General features: G+C 35.4%; 1 protein-coding gene across 3 annotated transcripts in view; it reads left to right on the top strand.

Moving 5' to 3' along the window:
• The window catches only part of RTTN (rotatin), a gene marked incomplete at its 5' end in the record, with an annotated part of 141,732 nt that overhangs the window by 56,919 nt on the left and 68,772 nt on the right, over nt 1-16,041 (top strand). For all 3 annotated transcript variants that reach the window (XM_079717941.1, XM_079717940.1, XM_079717939.1), the window contains 4 exons: nt 83-322; nt 1,552-1,696; nt 9,060-9,214; nt 10,402-10,621. In XM_079717941.1, the coding sequence (XP_079574067.1) occupies nt 83-322; nt 1,552-1,696; nt 9,060-9,214; nt 10,402-10,621 (760 nt within the window). The remainder of the gene's footprint in view (nt 1-82; nt 323-1,551; nt 1,697-9,059; nt 9,215-10,401; nt 10,622-16,041) is intronic.

Below are 16,041 nucleotides of genomic sequence, written 5' to 3'. Positions count from 1 at the left end.
GGGAGACAGTTTATAATAAAAATAATTGTGAGCTTTTACTTAATAGCTTTATATTGCTCTTTCTTTTTTTCTTTTTGTTTAGATTTTTAGATACATTGAAGTTATCCACTGAGGACACCCTTACTCTGAAGATGACACACACAGCAAGTGGACTGAAGGACTGTCTCCGCTCCATTGTTCAGGCTGCAGCCCACAGGGAAGTGAGGGCTGCTCTCACGAGGATGAGTTTTTATCTTCTGAATGACAGATTGTCTTTCAAGGGTGGCACTGGCCCATGTGGGATTACCTTGAAGTCCTTGTCTTGGCACACCACACTAAACAGGTCAGTGTCAGCTCAAGCCTGCTGGTTTCAGAGGCCTGGATGGAATTGTATTTGGGTTCATCTCCACATGTTTGAAGATAGGAGCATGTGTTCTTATTGTTGGTATCATGAGAGAAATGCTTTTTAGAAAGAAAAATTTAAGGATTTTTATTATCTGTAATACAGGTCTAATAATAGAAAAAGAAAAAATTTTAACATAATTACTGCATTTTGGAATTATTAATAAATTGTTATAATTTTTACAAATATTATAATTATTATATTTTTATATCCTAACATAGCAAATCTTATTTTTTATCTCACAGAAGTAAATGATTAGGATAAGACATGGGTAAACAAACTGAATGTTTATCCCTGTCCATATTATATCAGTAAATGAGCTGAGACATCAGGGAACTGATTAAAGGCTTGGTAACTCTGGCTGTTTTGTTTTGCTTTCGTTCTGTTCTTAAGTAAATTATCTCATTTTTCTTTTTCCTCTGAATTCCATGAAGTTGATAGCCATGTGGAGGTCCTTTAGTAGTTATTGGGAAGGCCCTGGCTTGTAAATTTAACACGTTTAACTGGTAGCAGATGGCTGCATTTGAAACAAGACTGACAAGCAGCCGTTGCCAGCAGTTTTACATTTTAGTCTTCATGTGACTTCAGTATAAAATGTATAACTCTCTATTATGTGCCATTTTCAAAATGCAAGGTTATTTGAGTTTCTAAAATGTGGGCTCTTATTTAGTGTAGGTCTCACAATTCGGATATCTAGTTCACCTTTTTCAGTGGTGTGCTGTAGCCAGCTAGGACTGCCTTGTAAGAGAGGTGATGGTTAAATTATCTGGATTTTTGCAAGTTAGTTGTTAAACACAACCACTCTTAAAATTGAACTTTGTAAACTTACAGTTAAATAAATTATATGAAAAATAAAGATAATGATTATGCAGAGTCATGGCTTCCTAATTATTTTACAGCATTTTACTGTAATCTGTGCTCTCGATGTTATTTATATGGATTCTGTCTGTGCTGTGGAAATGCTGTATAACGGTGTGCTGCAGTGCCTGTCTCCACAGCTGTGTGGTAGATTGGAGGATTGCAGTCAGCCATGGCGGGGTATTTACACTATGGAAATTGGCAAACATGGCAAATCAGCACCCCACTTCTCAGCCAGTTGTTAAATACTTATCTGCACGCCACTTACTTTAAAGAACTAGAAACCATGATTACTGTCTTCTTTATTGTAGGTTTTTACAAGTACTTCCTGCTTGCACTGAAGATGAGAAATTGCTAATAGATATCATACATTTTCTAAATAAGTTATTGAAGGAACAAAGAAAAAATGTATCCGTAGAACTTCTAAACTGGCTTCTCGAATTAATTCTTAGACATGTAAGTGTTGTTAAGGAATTTGAATTTTAGGTTTGACAAATGATGTATTTGTAAAAATCATTAATACTGTATATGAAAATATGGAAAAGTATAATTTTTACATAGCCCATGTTTAGCCAAGTAGTCCTTATGTTGTAATAGATGGCTTTTAGCAATATGCCTTCCTGACGTGATTGTTACTAGGTTTAAGTTAAAAGTCTGTAGACCAAATGGGACCTTCAGTCTTGGCATTTAACGAAACCTGTTCTATATGTGAGCTTTCAGCAGCAGCTGTATTAAGTGAGGATCTTGGAGTGGGGGAGTTCAAGTAGGGATGTGGAGGGGCAGCGAGACGAGCCTGGCGGCAGTGAGGGGTAGTGAGGTGAGGTTGGAAGGACTCAGTCGGACTGTGCTCAGGCTTCATGTAAGTTTACTGTAGTGTTTACCTGTGTTTGCCCCCCACTACTCTCTACTTTTTGTAGCTGACTGTGTTCTGAGAAACTTGCCAAGAACCCAGGAAGCTAGCTTGTTTTTTTATCATTGGCCTGTATTTTTTTTTTTCAAATACTATATGGATTTACTTAACCTGGTAAAGATAAACCTTCACACAAACAATCACGAAAAAAACACATTAAAATTAGAAAAAAAGGCCTAATCTGAAAGAGAAGATAATAGACCTTATAAAACAAATATATTTCATTATATGTTAATACATTTGCAAAACTCATTTAAAGACATGATTTTCTATAAAAATGCAAGATGCTAATATAATGTAAGTTAGAAATTCTAATTGAGAATACTTTAAAAAGTATTTATAGATGTAAAAAATATATTATGTATATGAATGTTTATATGTGTATAAAGCTTGTTTAGATGTTTATTATTTTCTACCTTATTGTGGATTGGTGAAAATAGGGACTGTTTCGTACACCGTTGCATACCCAGCGTCTACCATAGTGCCTTGTACATAGTGAGCTCTCAATAAACATTTATTAACTCACTAGTAAACATATCACTTTAAGGAAGGTTTGTAGTTAATTACAAGAAACACACATAACCTTAATTTTGTAACATGTTAAAATACAACAAATGGAAACTATAAATTCCTAGAACTGTAATTGCTGAGTCAGTTACAAGTTGCAAAGATACATGTGTATATGTGTTTGTATTGAGGTTTTTTTTTTTTTTTAAATACGTAACTCTTATTTTGAATGATACGATGATTTTCATGATTGGGGCTTTTTGGTTTTCCGTGAACAGTCCCTTGATGCCCTTGCTAGTTTTGCCCCACAATTGGGTTTTTAGTCTTCTCTCGCACGTGTGTGCTCAAACACGCTGTCTCTCTCCCTCTCTCTCCCTCCCTCCCTCCCTCTCTCTCTCTCTCTCTCTCTCTCTCTCTCTCTCTCTCTCTCTTTCATTTTTGGTAACAGAGGAGCCCTTCATAAATTAGAGAGATTAGCCCTTTATCTGTGATATGAGTTGCAAATGTTTTTTTCTTGTCGTTAGTCTTCTGGCCTTACTGTATTTTGGACTTATTTTCCTATTTTATCTACCCCTTTCATCCCCTAGCTTTTGTTAGTTATGTTGTTTCTACTTTTCATCTTTTATAGTACTTAAATTGTGTTCCATGATTATAATTTCCACATTTAGGTATAGTGCTACAGGGGTGTGTGTGTGTGTGTGTGTGAATGAATGAGAAAAACCTGACTTCTCACCACCTTGACCATTATCACTCTAGGCCGAGCCATCACCTCCTTCTCCCAGGTAGTTGTTAGGTCTTCCAGCCTCCACCCATGCTGCCTGTGGTTCTCAAGACAGCTGCCACAGTGATCTTAAACTTAAGTCACTTCATGTCCCTGTTCTCAAAATCCTCCACCAGCTTCCTCTCGTTCAGATTAAGCTCCACAGGCTACAAGGCTCTATTTGAGCTTGATTCTGAGTATCTTTCTGACCTTCCCTCCTACCACTGTACTCCACTCCTTCTTTTCCAGCCACACTGGCCTCTGGTTGTTTTTCAAACACCGCACTCATAGCTCCCTTTGCATTTCTTTTTCTCTCTGCCTGGAATGCTCTTCCCCTAGATATCTATACAGCTGACTACTGCACTTGACTCAGTGCTCTGTTCAGATGTTAGTCATCCTTATCATCATAATGTAGCATTTCTCCGTGCCTGACTCTCTGTGCCTTCTTAATCCTATTTTACGTTTCTTCATTGTACTTATCGCTCCCACTTGCAGAATATCTTTGTTCATTTTCTTTCTACCCCACCCCACCCCACTAGAATGTGGGCAGTGGGAGGGCAGGTTATGTTGTTTGTTTCCTTCACTGCCATGTTATTTTTGTGTAGTCATATTTATAGGTTTTTTTTTTATAGTTTCTAAATTATGTGTCTTCTTGGAAAGATCTTCTGTTTTCCAGTTTTGAGAAAACACTCTCATGTTTTCTTTTATGATACTTAAGGTTTTATTTTTGTTTACATCTTTATTCATCTGGAATTTCTTATGATGTAGATTATTTTTTTTAATGGTTAGCAGTTTTCTCAAGTCATGTCTACCCCTGATTTGAATTGGCACCATTTTTTAAAACCGTAAACTGATTTCCTATATTTGCATGACTCTTTGATTGAATGTTGTATTATGTTCCTTTGATGTGCCTGTATTTTTCTGAAGAACTACATTTTTAAATTATCATAGCAAATTTTTCCTTAATAAAATTTATTTTTTATATTTTTCTCTGGCTATTTCACTTCTATTTTCATTTTGTGAAACGTATGACAGAACATTTGTCCAGTAAGAGGGCATTTATATGTGAATTTTATTGGTTTCTGTATGTATGGCAAGAAATACCTTAAGCATAGTTAAAAAGACATGATAGGGCCTCCCTGGTGGCGCAGTGGTTGAGAGTCCGCCTGCCGATGCAGGCGATACGGGTTCGTGCCCCGGTCTGGGAGGATCCCACGTGCCGCGGAGCGGATGGGCCCGTGGGCCATGGCCGCTGGGCCTGCGCGTCCGGAGCCTGTGCTCTGCAATGGGAGAGGCCACGACAGTGAGAGGCCCGCGTACCGCAAAAAAAAAAAAAAAAAAAAAAAAAAAAAGACATGATAAACTGAGAAAATTATTTATAACACAAATGAGAGACAACATACTAATTTCCTTAAATTATAATTTTTGGGTCCTTAATAAGATGATTGCACTTCCAGGGTACATAGATTTATTGTTCAGTAAAGTTTGCTCTTCTGTTACTTTCCCAAGGATGATTTCAAAGTACTGTATTTACTTCTATTTTCTCTTATCTTTTATTTATTTATTTATTTATTTTTGCGGTACACGGGCCTCTCACCGTATGGCCTCTCCCTTTGCAGAGCACAGGCTCCGGATGCGCAGGCTCAGCGGCCATGGCTCACGGGCCCAGCCACTCTGCAGCATGTGGGCTCTTCCCGGACCGGGGCATGAACCCGCGTCCCCTGCGTTGGCAGGTGAACTTTCAACCAGTGCACCACCAGGGAAGCACTCTCTTATCTTTTAATTATCAAAAAAAAATTTTAAAAGCATTCGGAGGCAGTTTTTTTCTGGATATTTTTTAATAAAGCAAACAGGAAAACCTATTGTCATACTTCTTTCAACTTTTAGTCCTGCTTAAATATTTTATAGATTAAACATTAAAATATTATTAAAATAATGTCCGTGAAGCTTTTCCTCTGAATGAGTCTTTTGATAAATTGATTTTTGATCTATAAATTTTTTATAACTTCATAATCTTACTCTTTAAAAAAAAATAACCTCTAAAACAGTCTCCTTCTTCGGTTAGAGTTCTTGTACACTGGGAGCTGTGGTTGCTTTGGTTTGTGAAAATAGGAGATATATGGTGGGCTTTAGTTTTAGAATCTTTTCTTGAAAATCTGTGCAATAGTTGAATGTTGCATATGACTGTAAATAGTATATAACAATAGAAAAATTAAAATATACGTACCTAAACTGTAACTATAACTAGATAGTTAAAACTTTACGTTTAAACGATTATGAATTTTGTAGTATGTCATGAGTGCTGATACATATTGCATAATTTATTCATAGTTTTGAAACTAAAATGAAATTTCTACAGGACTCTAGATGATTGTACTGTAATTTTAATGCAGTTTTAGGAAAGGATTTTTGGTATAATTAGTTTGACTTTGTATGGTATCAAAGCTGTCTTTGGAGAGCTTTTACCTTGTCTCATATATTTTCATCACTAGTCTTATAAATAATAGTAATACTTTTAAGGGTGAGTAAAGTGGACTTAAGCATCCACTATCAGGAGAGTTTACTCTCTAAATATCATGCTACGAGGATTAAATTATTAAGTGTTATGTAACAACCAATGTTCAAAATAAAAGAAGCATGAAAATAGAAAGTCAAAAAGTGACTTTTACAGTTTATCATCTGAAATGGGTAAAATAAATGAGAAATGGCTTAAGAATGTCAGTAAAATAGCATTTCCAAAGGAATTGTTTTGAATGTATGGACATAACATATGAAGATGTGCAACAGTGATGGTGGCAAAAAGAAAATTAGACAGAAATGAATACCTACCTGATCAAGCAGAAGAATGCCTAAAAGATATATAAAGAAAAATCAGCTAACTTACCGAGGGAAGATACAGAAACTTTCTCTTGTGAAAATTTTGTCTACATGTTTTATCAAAACTTTCATTTATTACAAGCATTTTACATACTTAAGGAATTTTTTGTACTACTAATTTATATTTTAATGTATTCATATTTTGTTAGTATATAAAATAACTCAGAAGTGCTGAACTTGAATGCATTTCTTTTCAGAATGAGTTTTTGATGGAAGTTTATCAAAGTGGGGCCATTCAGTTCTGAATGGGGGGACCATTCAGAACTACACAGCACATGTCTGTCTGTTGTTGGACTTCCACTGGCTCATGGGCACTCAGAGTTCACAGAGGGCGTTGTCCATCCTGCTATTGTAGGTTGCTGATGGATGGAAAATTGGATATGATGAGTGGTAACTCTGTGGGTAAAGAAAATGAACCATCATTGCAGAAATTGTTGCCTTTTGGAGGTCAGCACTGATGAAATAATGGCCCACGTAGCTGGTTTAAAATTAGGATTGAATACCAGTGTCTAAAGACAAAACCTTCAGATATGATTAAGTACTTGGGATCAGTAGGCATCAGTGGAGACATCTATTTCCTCTTGTACTTGAGGAATGGTAATAAATCCCATATTTTATAAGTGGTGTTGCTGAGGTTCACTGAATCTTAATGTTAACATGTCAATCCAAGATATGTTATAAAGGGAAAAAATCTCAGCAATATACCTGCAAAAATAAGTTATTAATAGGATGAGATTCTTTGGAAGGGTCTTAGTTTTAGGTATATATTTACATACTGCTTCAATATATTAATATGTTAATCAGTAGCTTCTACTTAATTTTTATATGTATATCAGAATTAATAATTGCTGATGGTAAAATTACATTTTACCAATATGGGGTTTGCATTAAAAATAGCTCACTCATTTAGTCAGTATTTCCGGGATTTAGAGGGAGTGTGGGTGTAAGCCTTTGGTTATTTGGGGCTAAGAATACTATAGAATATATATTTATTTTTATTATTTTATTAAATGTGTGTCTAGTTGTTTTATTCATGTATGAAACTTAGAAGTTGTAGTTATGTTTTATGTAATTTTACTTGAACCAAATGAGACACTTCTTGTTCAAGATGAAAGGAAAAGCTGAAAAAAAATGCTGCTTAGGTGTGAAACATAGTAAAGTAAGTTAAAGGTAAAGCATCTCTCCTCAGTATTTTCCAAAAGCTGTCAGTTAGATTATTTTTAATTCTTGTACCTGGTTGAAGTATACTGTACATACTACATAATGTAAACAACTTGGAATTTTCTTCCCATTAAAAAAATTTCCTTAAAAAGAATGTCCTTATTTTTGAATTGAGTTCTTTAGGTGAAGGATGCCATGACAACAGTAATTACATTTTGATTTTATCTCTTTCTGAACGTTGTAATATGCACTCTTGATGTGACATAATGCTGGGGATGGAATGTTAACTATCTCTGAAGTAAGATGGTCCTGAGGTTGAATTCTTGCTCTGCTCATTCATATGACTTTGGTTAAGTTACCTACCCTCTTCATGAACCTCTGTTTGCCCATCTATAAAATATGAAAATGCAGATCTTCTAGTTTAACTCAAAAGTTAAATAAAATCTTATTTTCTTTCTCTTTTTTTTTGGCACAGTGCCTATGACATTATAGATGATAGATAAATATTCCATCTATTTTTTTTTTTTTTTTTTTGTGATATGTGGGCCTCTCACTGTTGTGGCCTCTCCCGCTGCGGAGCACAGGCTCCGGACGCGCAGGCCCAACGGCCATGGCTCACGGGCCCAGCCGCTCCGCGGCATATGGGATTTTCCCAGACCGGGGCACGAACCCGTGTCCCCTGCATCGGCAGGCGGACTCCCAACCACTGCGCCACCAGGGAAGCCCTATTCCATCTATTTTTAATGCTGTTGGTTAATGTAACATTTTCTGCTCTCTCAATATTACTAGAAATCATCTATTACATCCTTTAGCTATTATTTTTTAAGTTGGAAAACAGGTTGAAATTTAAGTAGTACTAGTTTCCTTTGTTTATCAGCCTGTCAAATTGGCAAAGATTACAACAGTAATAATACTCAACGTTGGCTTGGGTGCTGTGGGCCTTAGTCATGTGTACTGGTACACTTTTTGCAGGGACAATTTGGCAATATACACTGAAAGCATTAAAACTATTATAATGTTTTGATTTAGTGATTTCATTGCTTAGAATTCATACATAGGGTATAATCAGAGTTGAGCATGCTGCTGAAGCTCAGTGAAATTAGAAATCACTGATTATCCAGTAGTTGTGGTAAACCCTTATGGCTGAATAACAATCAGATACTAAAATAATGTTTTTGAAGAAATATTGATAATAACATTGTTTAAAAAAATGGTCACAGTAGTGGATTTTTTCACTTGATCTCAGTTTTGTTAAAAATATTGAATTACAATTCTGTTTGCACTCACATAAAAAGAATAGTATGTACCAACATACTAATAACAGCTACCTCTGTGAGGTGTGATTATGGGTGGTTTTTGTTTTTCTCATTGTGCTTCTCTGTATTTTCCTCAGTTTTCTGTAATGGATATGCTTTCCTTTTCTTGAGATAACATATGAAGCACCTTCTGAGTTGAGAACATCTCTACTAATGCCGTAGAAACCTACGATTTAGGTGCTATAACTTAGTTACTCCAGAACATGATTAGCAAAAAAAACCTTTATGGGAAACAACATACAACTCCATTAGAGGGTAAATATATGTTTTACAAATTCCATTTTTTAGAGTCCAAACCCACTATTGGAGCTGCTGCTTCTGACAGAGTCCCAGGCGCGGGAGGAAGCAGATGACATCCGCACCGCCGTCCGGCAGCAGCTCCAGAAAGAACTGGTCGCTCTCTTCAACACCTTGCTGCTCGGTTCCGTGGCACTTACCGACAGGTACCATTTGTATTATTGGAGGTCTGGGAACTTCACACAGAACCTAGTTTTCTTTTGATTTCGAAAGGGTCTTACTTTTCCTTAGTTTCAAATTAAGAGGAGAAAAGACTTCAGTAAAAATCAGTTGTGGTGGTTTGTTTTTTAGTTCAGATCAATTTCTGATATAGCCTGATTGTAATTACACACACACACACACACACACACACACACACACACAGTATTTTGTTGTCTCTAGGTTTAGTTCTTGGTTCTCTCTTAATTTTCTACACATCTGCCTGAGCAGTCATACCCATTTCTATGACTGTACAACTATTTTTGCATGAATGATTTTCAAATGTATATCTGTAGTTCTGATTTAAAAATTTTTAATTCACAATTTTAACCATTTTAAAGTGTACGGTTGAGTGGGTTTTGGTATATATACAGTGTTGTACAACTATCACTCTTTAATTCCAGAACATTTCCATTGCCCCCAAAAGAAACTTTGTACCCATTAAGCAGTCTCTCCCCATTCGCCCTTTACCCAAGCCCCTGGTAACCATTAATCTTTTTTCTTTCTCTATGAATTGTGTATTCTGGACATTTCATATAAATGGAGTGAAACAGTATGTGACCTTTTGTGTCTGGCTGTTTTCATTTAACATCATGTTTTCAAGGTCCATGCATGTTGTAGCAGATTACAGTGACTAAATAATAGTCCATGCATGGATATACCACATTTTGCTTATCCATTCATCTGTTGGGGGACATATGAGTTGTTTCTGCCTTTCACTGATGTGAAGAGTGATGTTATGAACATTCATGTGCAAATTTCTGTGTGGACATATGTTTTCAGTTCTTGAGTATATACCTAGGACTGGAATTGCTGGTTCATGTGGTAACTCTATGTTAACTTCTAATTTCATTATTGGTTGGCAATACTAATACCCATTTATGCATTTTTCAATGTAATTGTTACTTGTATTTTACATCATATAGATATACTCTGGATGGTATATTAACTATGTTTTTCTTAAAAAGTCTTGTTTTAAGAGGGAGTATTTTCTGCCATTTCCCGCCATTTCCACTAGTTCATACTTTTTTGATACAGTAAGTTGTTAGTAACCCTCCACCACCACCAAGAAAGCCCATTAAGCCAGTTACGTTTGTTCCGTGGTTGATTTTTTTTCCCTCCTTTACCTACACAGGAAATGCTTGGAACTTTTTTATGTTTTCCAAACGCAGCTGGCTCTGAAACTGCTCCAGTGTCTGAGAGTCACGGACGCTCCTCGCTTCTACGGCCTGCCGTCCCTCGAGAGGACCTTACGAGGGATGGCCCACCTTACAGCGTTTCCGGGATGGAGCTCACATTCCCCTTTCACAAAGCCACTAGAAATTTGTGTGAAGTACTTGTCAGGTCTCCTCGAAGTAAGTAAAAATAGTCAATAACTATAAACAGCAATAATAAAACCCCTAAATGGTAGCTATTTACAAACCCCCAAATGATAGCTATTAACTATTTACTGACCACTCAGTGTATACCAGGCACAATATTAGGTGCATTGTATGTGTTATTATAGTTAATGTAGATTATTATTCAGTGTTTATGGCTCATTAATAGTTAAATGTGTTAATGATTTTTATTAGCAAATATATAAGTAAGATTACTTTTATGAATAAGCTCATTTTCAAGAAAAGTAAGGCTTACACTTCATTAAGCCCCTTTATTTGGGTAACTTGTTTATTTGCATTTATTAACCCTTTTGTTGTGAAATACACGCATGCAGAAAATACACAAAACGTAAATACATAGTTTATTGATTATCACATAATGAACACACATGTAACCACCTGATCCTAAAATAGAGAGTAGCCACCACCCTAGAAGCTTTCATCATAACCACTTCCAGTCTCTACTCCTCCTCTGAAGGTAGTTTTTATTTTGATTTTTACGGTAATAACTTCTTTGCATTTCTTGATGGTTTTACCAGTTAATTATGTGTCCATATATACAATAATTTCTCATTCTCTTGATTTTGTTAAATGGAATTGTATTTCTTTTTAACATTATGCTTATGAGAGTTACTCATTTTGCTTCCTGTAGGTGGAGTTTAATTTCATTTTTGTGTAGTATTCTCTCTACTACAATGCTGAAGGACGATTTGGCTTCTCTTTTTCTTCCTGTTTAGGGTAATTTTAGATACTGCCACTGTAAACTTGTGTTGAAAATGAGTATATTATGTCTTCTGTGAAATTTTATTTTCTAACTATTGCTGATGTATGGAAATATATTCAGTTTTTATATGTTAATTGTGTACCCAGCAGTCCTTGTTTCCAAACTCAAAGGAAAGGCCTTTAATGTTTTATCTTTTAGTAAGCTATTTATGGTAGTCTTTTTTCAATTACTGAAAGAAAAGTCAGATTAAGAACATTTTCTTTTAGTTTTACTTTGCTAAGAATTTTTTTGCGGTACACGGGCCTCTCACTGTTGTGGCCTCTCCCGTCGCGGAGCACAGGCTCCGGATGCGCAGGCTCAGCAGCCATGGCTCACGGGCCTAGCCGCTCCGTGGCATGTGGGATCTTCCCAGACTGGGGCAAGAACCCATGTCCGCTGCATCGGCAGGCGGACTCTCAACCACTGCACCACCAGGGAAGCCCAATTTTTTTTTTTAAATCATAAGTGTGTATTGCTTTTTCTGTATCTTTTAAGATAATCATATGGTTTTTTTTTTTTTTTGTATTCCATAAGATGATGGATTACATTGGTTGATTTAAAAATGGTAAACAACCTTACATTTCTGGAAAAATTTCAACTAGTTTGTGATGTGTTATTCTTTTTATATATAAACAGATTTCGTTTGTTAATGTTTTTAGAATTATTCTACCTATTTTCATTGGCAAAAAAAGTTTCTAGAATTACTATATCTATCTTCTTTCGCATAAAACTTTTGTCAGTTTTTTAATATCAAAATAAGTCCATCCTTATATAATTTTCTTTTTCTTTATGTAACTTTCTCTTTTTTCTTCTTTGGAATAGTTGGCTTGAATTGGTGTTATTTCTTCCTTAAATGTTAAGTTGACAGTATAGCAATCTGGGACTGGAGTTTTCTTTTTGGGAAGATTATAGATGAACTGAATTTTTAAAGTAGATCTAGAATTGCTCAGATTTTTTGTGTGTCAATCTTAGTAAGCTATGTTTTACTGAATTTTATCCAAATTTTCAAATTCATTGCCCTAAAATTGTTCATCACATCATCTTGTTTTTAAAATATCTGTCAGATCTGTAGTGAGGTTCCATTTCATTCCAGACGTTGATTTTTCCTTCTCTTCAGTTTTGTCGATGGCCTTACTAGTGGTTTGTATGTTTTATTAGTCTTTTCAAAGAATGAATCTTTGGCTTTGTTGATCCCCCTTTAATGTTTTTTTCCCTCTTTTATTAATTTCTGCCTGTATTTATATCCTTCTTATTTTGTTTTAATTTATGGCTTTTTTCCACCTTTTTAAGGTAGAGCCTTGTTTCACTGATGTTTTTTAAAATTTTCTCAAAAATATATTTTTAGCTCTAATCACCTTCCAATCATGGCCTTAACTTTATACCTTGTTTTCATCATCATTTAGTCCAGTATATTTTAAGAATGATGCAGTGAATAGAGCAGTGATAAGTTTCTGTAAGAGAACAGCTTTGCCACGGTGCCCTGGCAGCTTTGTGTGTTTGCACGTGGGCCACATAGGCAGGGCTTAGGTGCGGCTGATCTAAGCTCTGGCAGAACTTCCTGTGATCCTTTTGGAACATGAGAAACCTGTAAGGAACTGCTACAAGGCTGTTGCTCATTCACTTCACTCTCTCTTAGGAAGTGTATCACGGGCCTGTTTTTATCGCCTCCTGGGTTCTGATGCACTCGCGGGCTTTCTGCCTCGCTCCCTTGAGGTACGGCAGCAGGCTATAGATGGCTCAGCTGCAGCTTGCCATTGCACTGCTGTCATCTGGCCCCTTTGTTTCAGTGTCACCCTGTAAAAGGGACACTGAGAGCTGGCACCTTTGCCTACTCTTGCTTATGCTTTTTATGTAAGTAATAAACTGTCTAGATCTATAAATGGCTCGCTGTTTGCTTAGTGACCAAGTCTGCCAGCATTGCTTGCCTTGAAAGGTTCAGTTATAGAGGTTGGCATCTTTAACTGTTAGGAATTAGGCAAGGCTCCTGTAGGAAGCAGTGTAGAGAGAGGTATGGAAGATGAATAAACTGATCAGAAGTGATGGGTGTTCTAGACATGGAATGTTTTGACCAAATCATGTCTGTAACTTCCTATTCCTTTTTGTGCTGCACGTTCCTACTTGCCACTGGTCTCTACCCACCACCAGATCATTCTTCAAAACAGAAACCTTTCACTCCCACTCTCCTTTTTCAAGTGCATAAGGCTCATTATAATCTTGCATTTTGAGTCTTATCTGTTTAAAATTTTCCCCACATCTCTTGAAGTTTCAGTTATATGTGGCTCTTCTCATTAAATAAAAAAGCATGCTTAAAAAATCTGTTTCTTTCATATAGCTTCTTTTCTCTTTGGGTGGCAATCTCTACACAAAGTTGAAGATCTCACTTGTTCATTTGCCTTCCTTTAGTAAGCCTTTTCTTATTCTTTCACACATAGTCACCCAGTAAGTATTACTTGACTGACTGATCTCTTCTACAGGTTATGTACCTCAAGCAGTTTATATATGCCACTATTATGGCACTTAATACATTGTATTTTTATTTTGCTTTATGCTTTGATCTGTTAGACTGTGAGCTTGTGAGAATCATCTGTGGACCATTTCCACTACCCCCAGCTCCCCACTGGCCTAGGACAGTGATTTGTACATAGTGGACAGATAGTGAATAATTTAGTTGTATCTTATCTATGATTTTTAAATTAGAATAAAGTTTGAATAACTTTGGAAATGTGACGTAAATGAATGTAAATGATGTGTATTTAATTTTTGTATTTTCATTATTAAATCATACTTTAGGTGATGTTTATATATTCAGCTGTAAATCATGCTTCAGATGATATTATCTAGGATTTGTTTCCAAAAGTACATCTTGTTTTTTAAAAAATATTTCAAAATTCTAAATACTCTCAGCTGTACTATAAAATTTAATATGAATTTTAGTGTTGTCACTTTAATGAAATAATTTTTTTTTATCTTGAATACTTGTAAATACTGAAAAAGAGCAAACTGTCAGTAAATTAATTATCTCATGCTTCAAGGTATCCATGATCAGAAATAATATGAATTTTTTAGAATAGATATATTAGCTAAAAACTTACCATAATGTTTTTTAAGAAGTAAGCTCCTCCAGTGCATTTAATATAATTTAGTCTACAAGTAACTAATTTATAGCATTATTTGTAATGTGATTTATAAATACTCCATTTATAAACCTTTTGGAACACGTCTCCTCTATTAAGTGATTTTTATCTGTTTCAGATCAAGGATATGTAAGGACCTACTACAGCAGTAATTGAAGAAGTGTTACATTGTTTATATTTAGAAACCCTCAGAAGCTCTTTTGTTTGTAAAATTGTGTAACAGGAGAGACTTCAGATCACACCTGTGTTTCAAATACCTGGAATTAAAATGAGCTTTCTATGTTATTGGAGAACAGAAAGGCTTAGTTCTGAGTTAGACGTCGGGGAAAAAAGACAATACTGTCATTTTAAGCTCAGTTGTCTTTGAGGTAATAAAAATCAACACAGTTTATTAGCTAAGGAATAGATATAAAGTGTGATCCTTGTTTTATAATGTTTCACGGTTATGAAAACCTGATTAACAAATCTTTATTTGGTATAAACAGAGGGATACATGTTATGCTTCATATAACATCTTGGGAAGAAAATCTTTATGTCTTTACATTAAATGACAGGAAAGTATGAAAAAGTCTCACTTTTGTTAGAAATTGTGTCAGTGTCCTATTAAATCTTACTTGGGTCCTTCTGCTTACTTAGCTAGCTAAACAGGTTTCTTTATTTTACTACTGGCTAAATTGATCTTTTAGAGAATAAAGTAATGCTTATGTAACTGGACATTGAAACAAGCCATAGTTGGTCCAAATGATTTGCATCATAGTTTCTCAGTAATTAAAGCTGATTCCTTTTCAGATGGGAGTTGTAATTCATTATTAGATATTTTGTTTCTGCACAGTGAAATTTGAATGCAGTATTTGCCTTTTGTGGTTGGGAAATGAGACTTTTAGACTAAGCATGATTCATTATGATAGATGAATAAACTATGATAATTAAAGCCTTAAAAATTATATATGAAGTATAATTCCAGGGATCTGACGGTAAGTTGAAAGGAGATAATATCAACGTTCTTGACTTCTCCCTTTTAATCTAGAGCCTAAACCATGACAATATAGCTCTCTCCAGTGACATATAGGAAGATAATAAAGACTTGATCATTTAGCTCTCTTCTAAAATAGTCCCTTAAAGTTTTAAACTTTTAATTATAAAAACCTTAAACATATACATAGGCAGAAAGAATAGTAGAGCAGGGCTCCTGTCTCAGTCACCTGTAGTTGTTAACCCCTGGCCAAACTGTTTCATTTTCAGACATACTATACAGTTATTTGGTTTATGAAAATTCTAATTTAAGTCAAAATCCCCAAGTTGTCTTATGAATAAATTGCTTTTGTTAAATAAGGTGTGCCTAACGTGATTTATATTTATGCCATTTTTTTAAACTAATCTTCTTTGCTGCATGAGCTAAAAAGAATCCAAACTAAAAAGTAGTCTCTGTTATAAGACAAGATGGCTTACTGTGCTGAATAAAAGCATTGAGTCCTTGGGTGGATGAATTGAAATACTCT

Source organism: Hyperoodon ampullatus (genome assembly GCF_949752795.1).
Source record: "Hyperoodon ampullatus genome assembly, chromosome: 13".
NCBI classification, from domain to species: domain Eukaryota; kingdom Metazoa; phylum Chordata; class Mammalia; order Artiodactyla; family Ziphiidae; genus Hyperoodon; species Hyperoodon ampullatus.
Note: the sequence above shows the minus strand (reverse complement) of the source record. Positions and strands in the feature narration are given on the sequence as shown.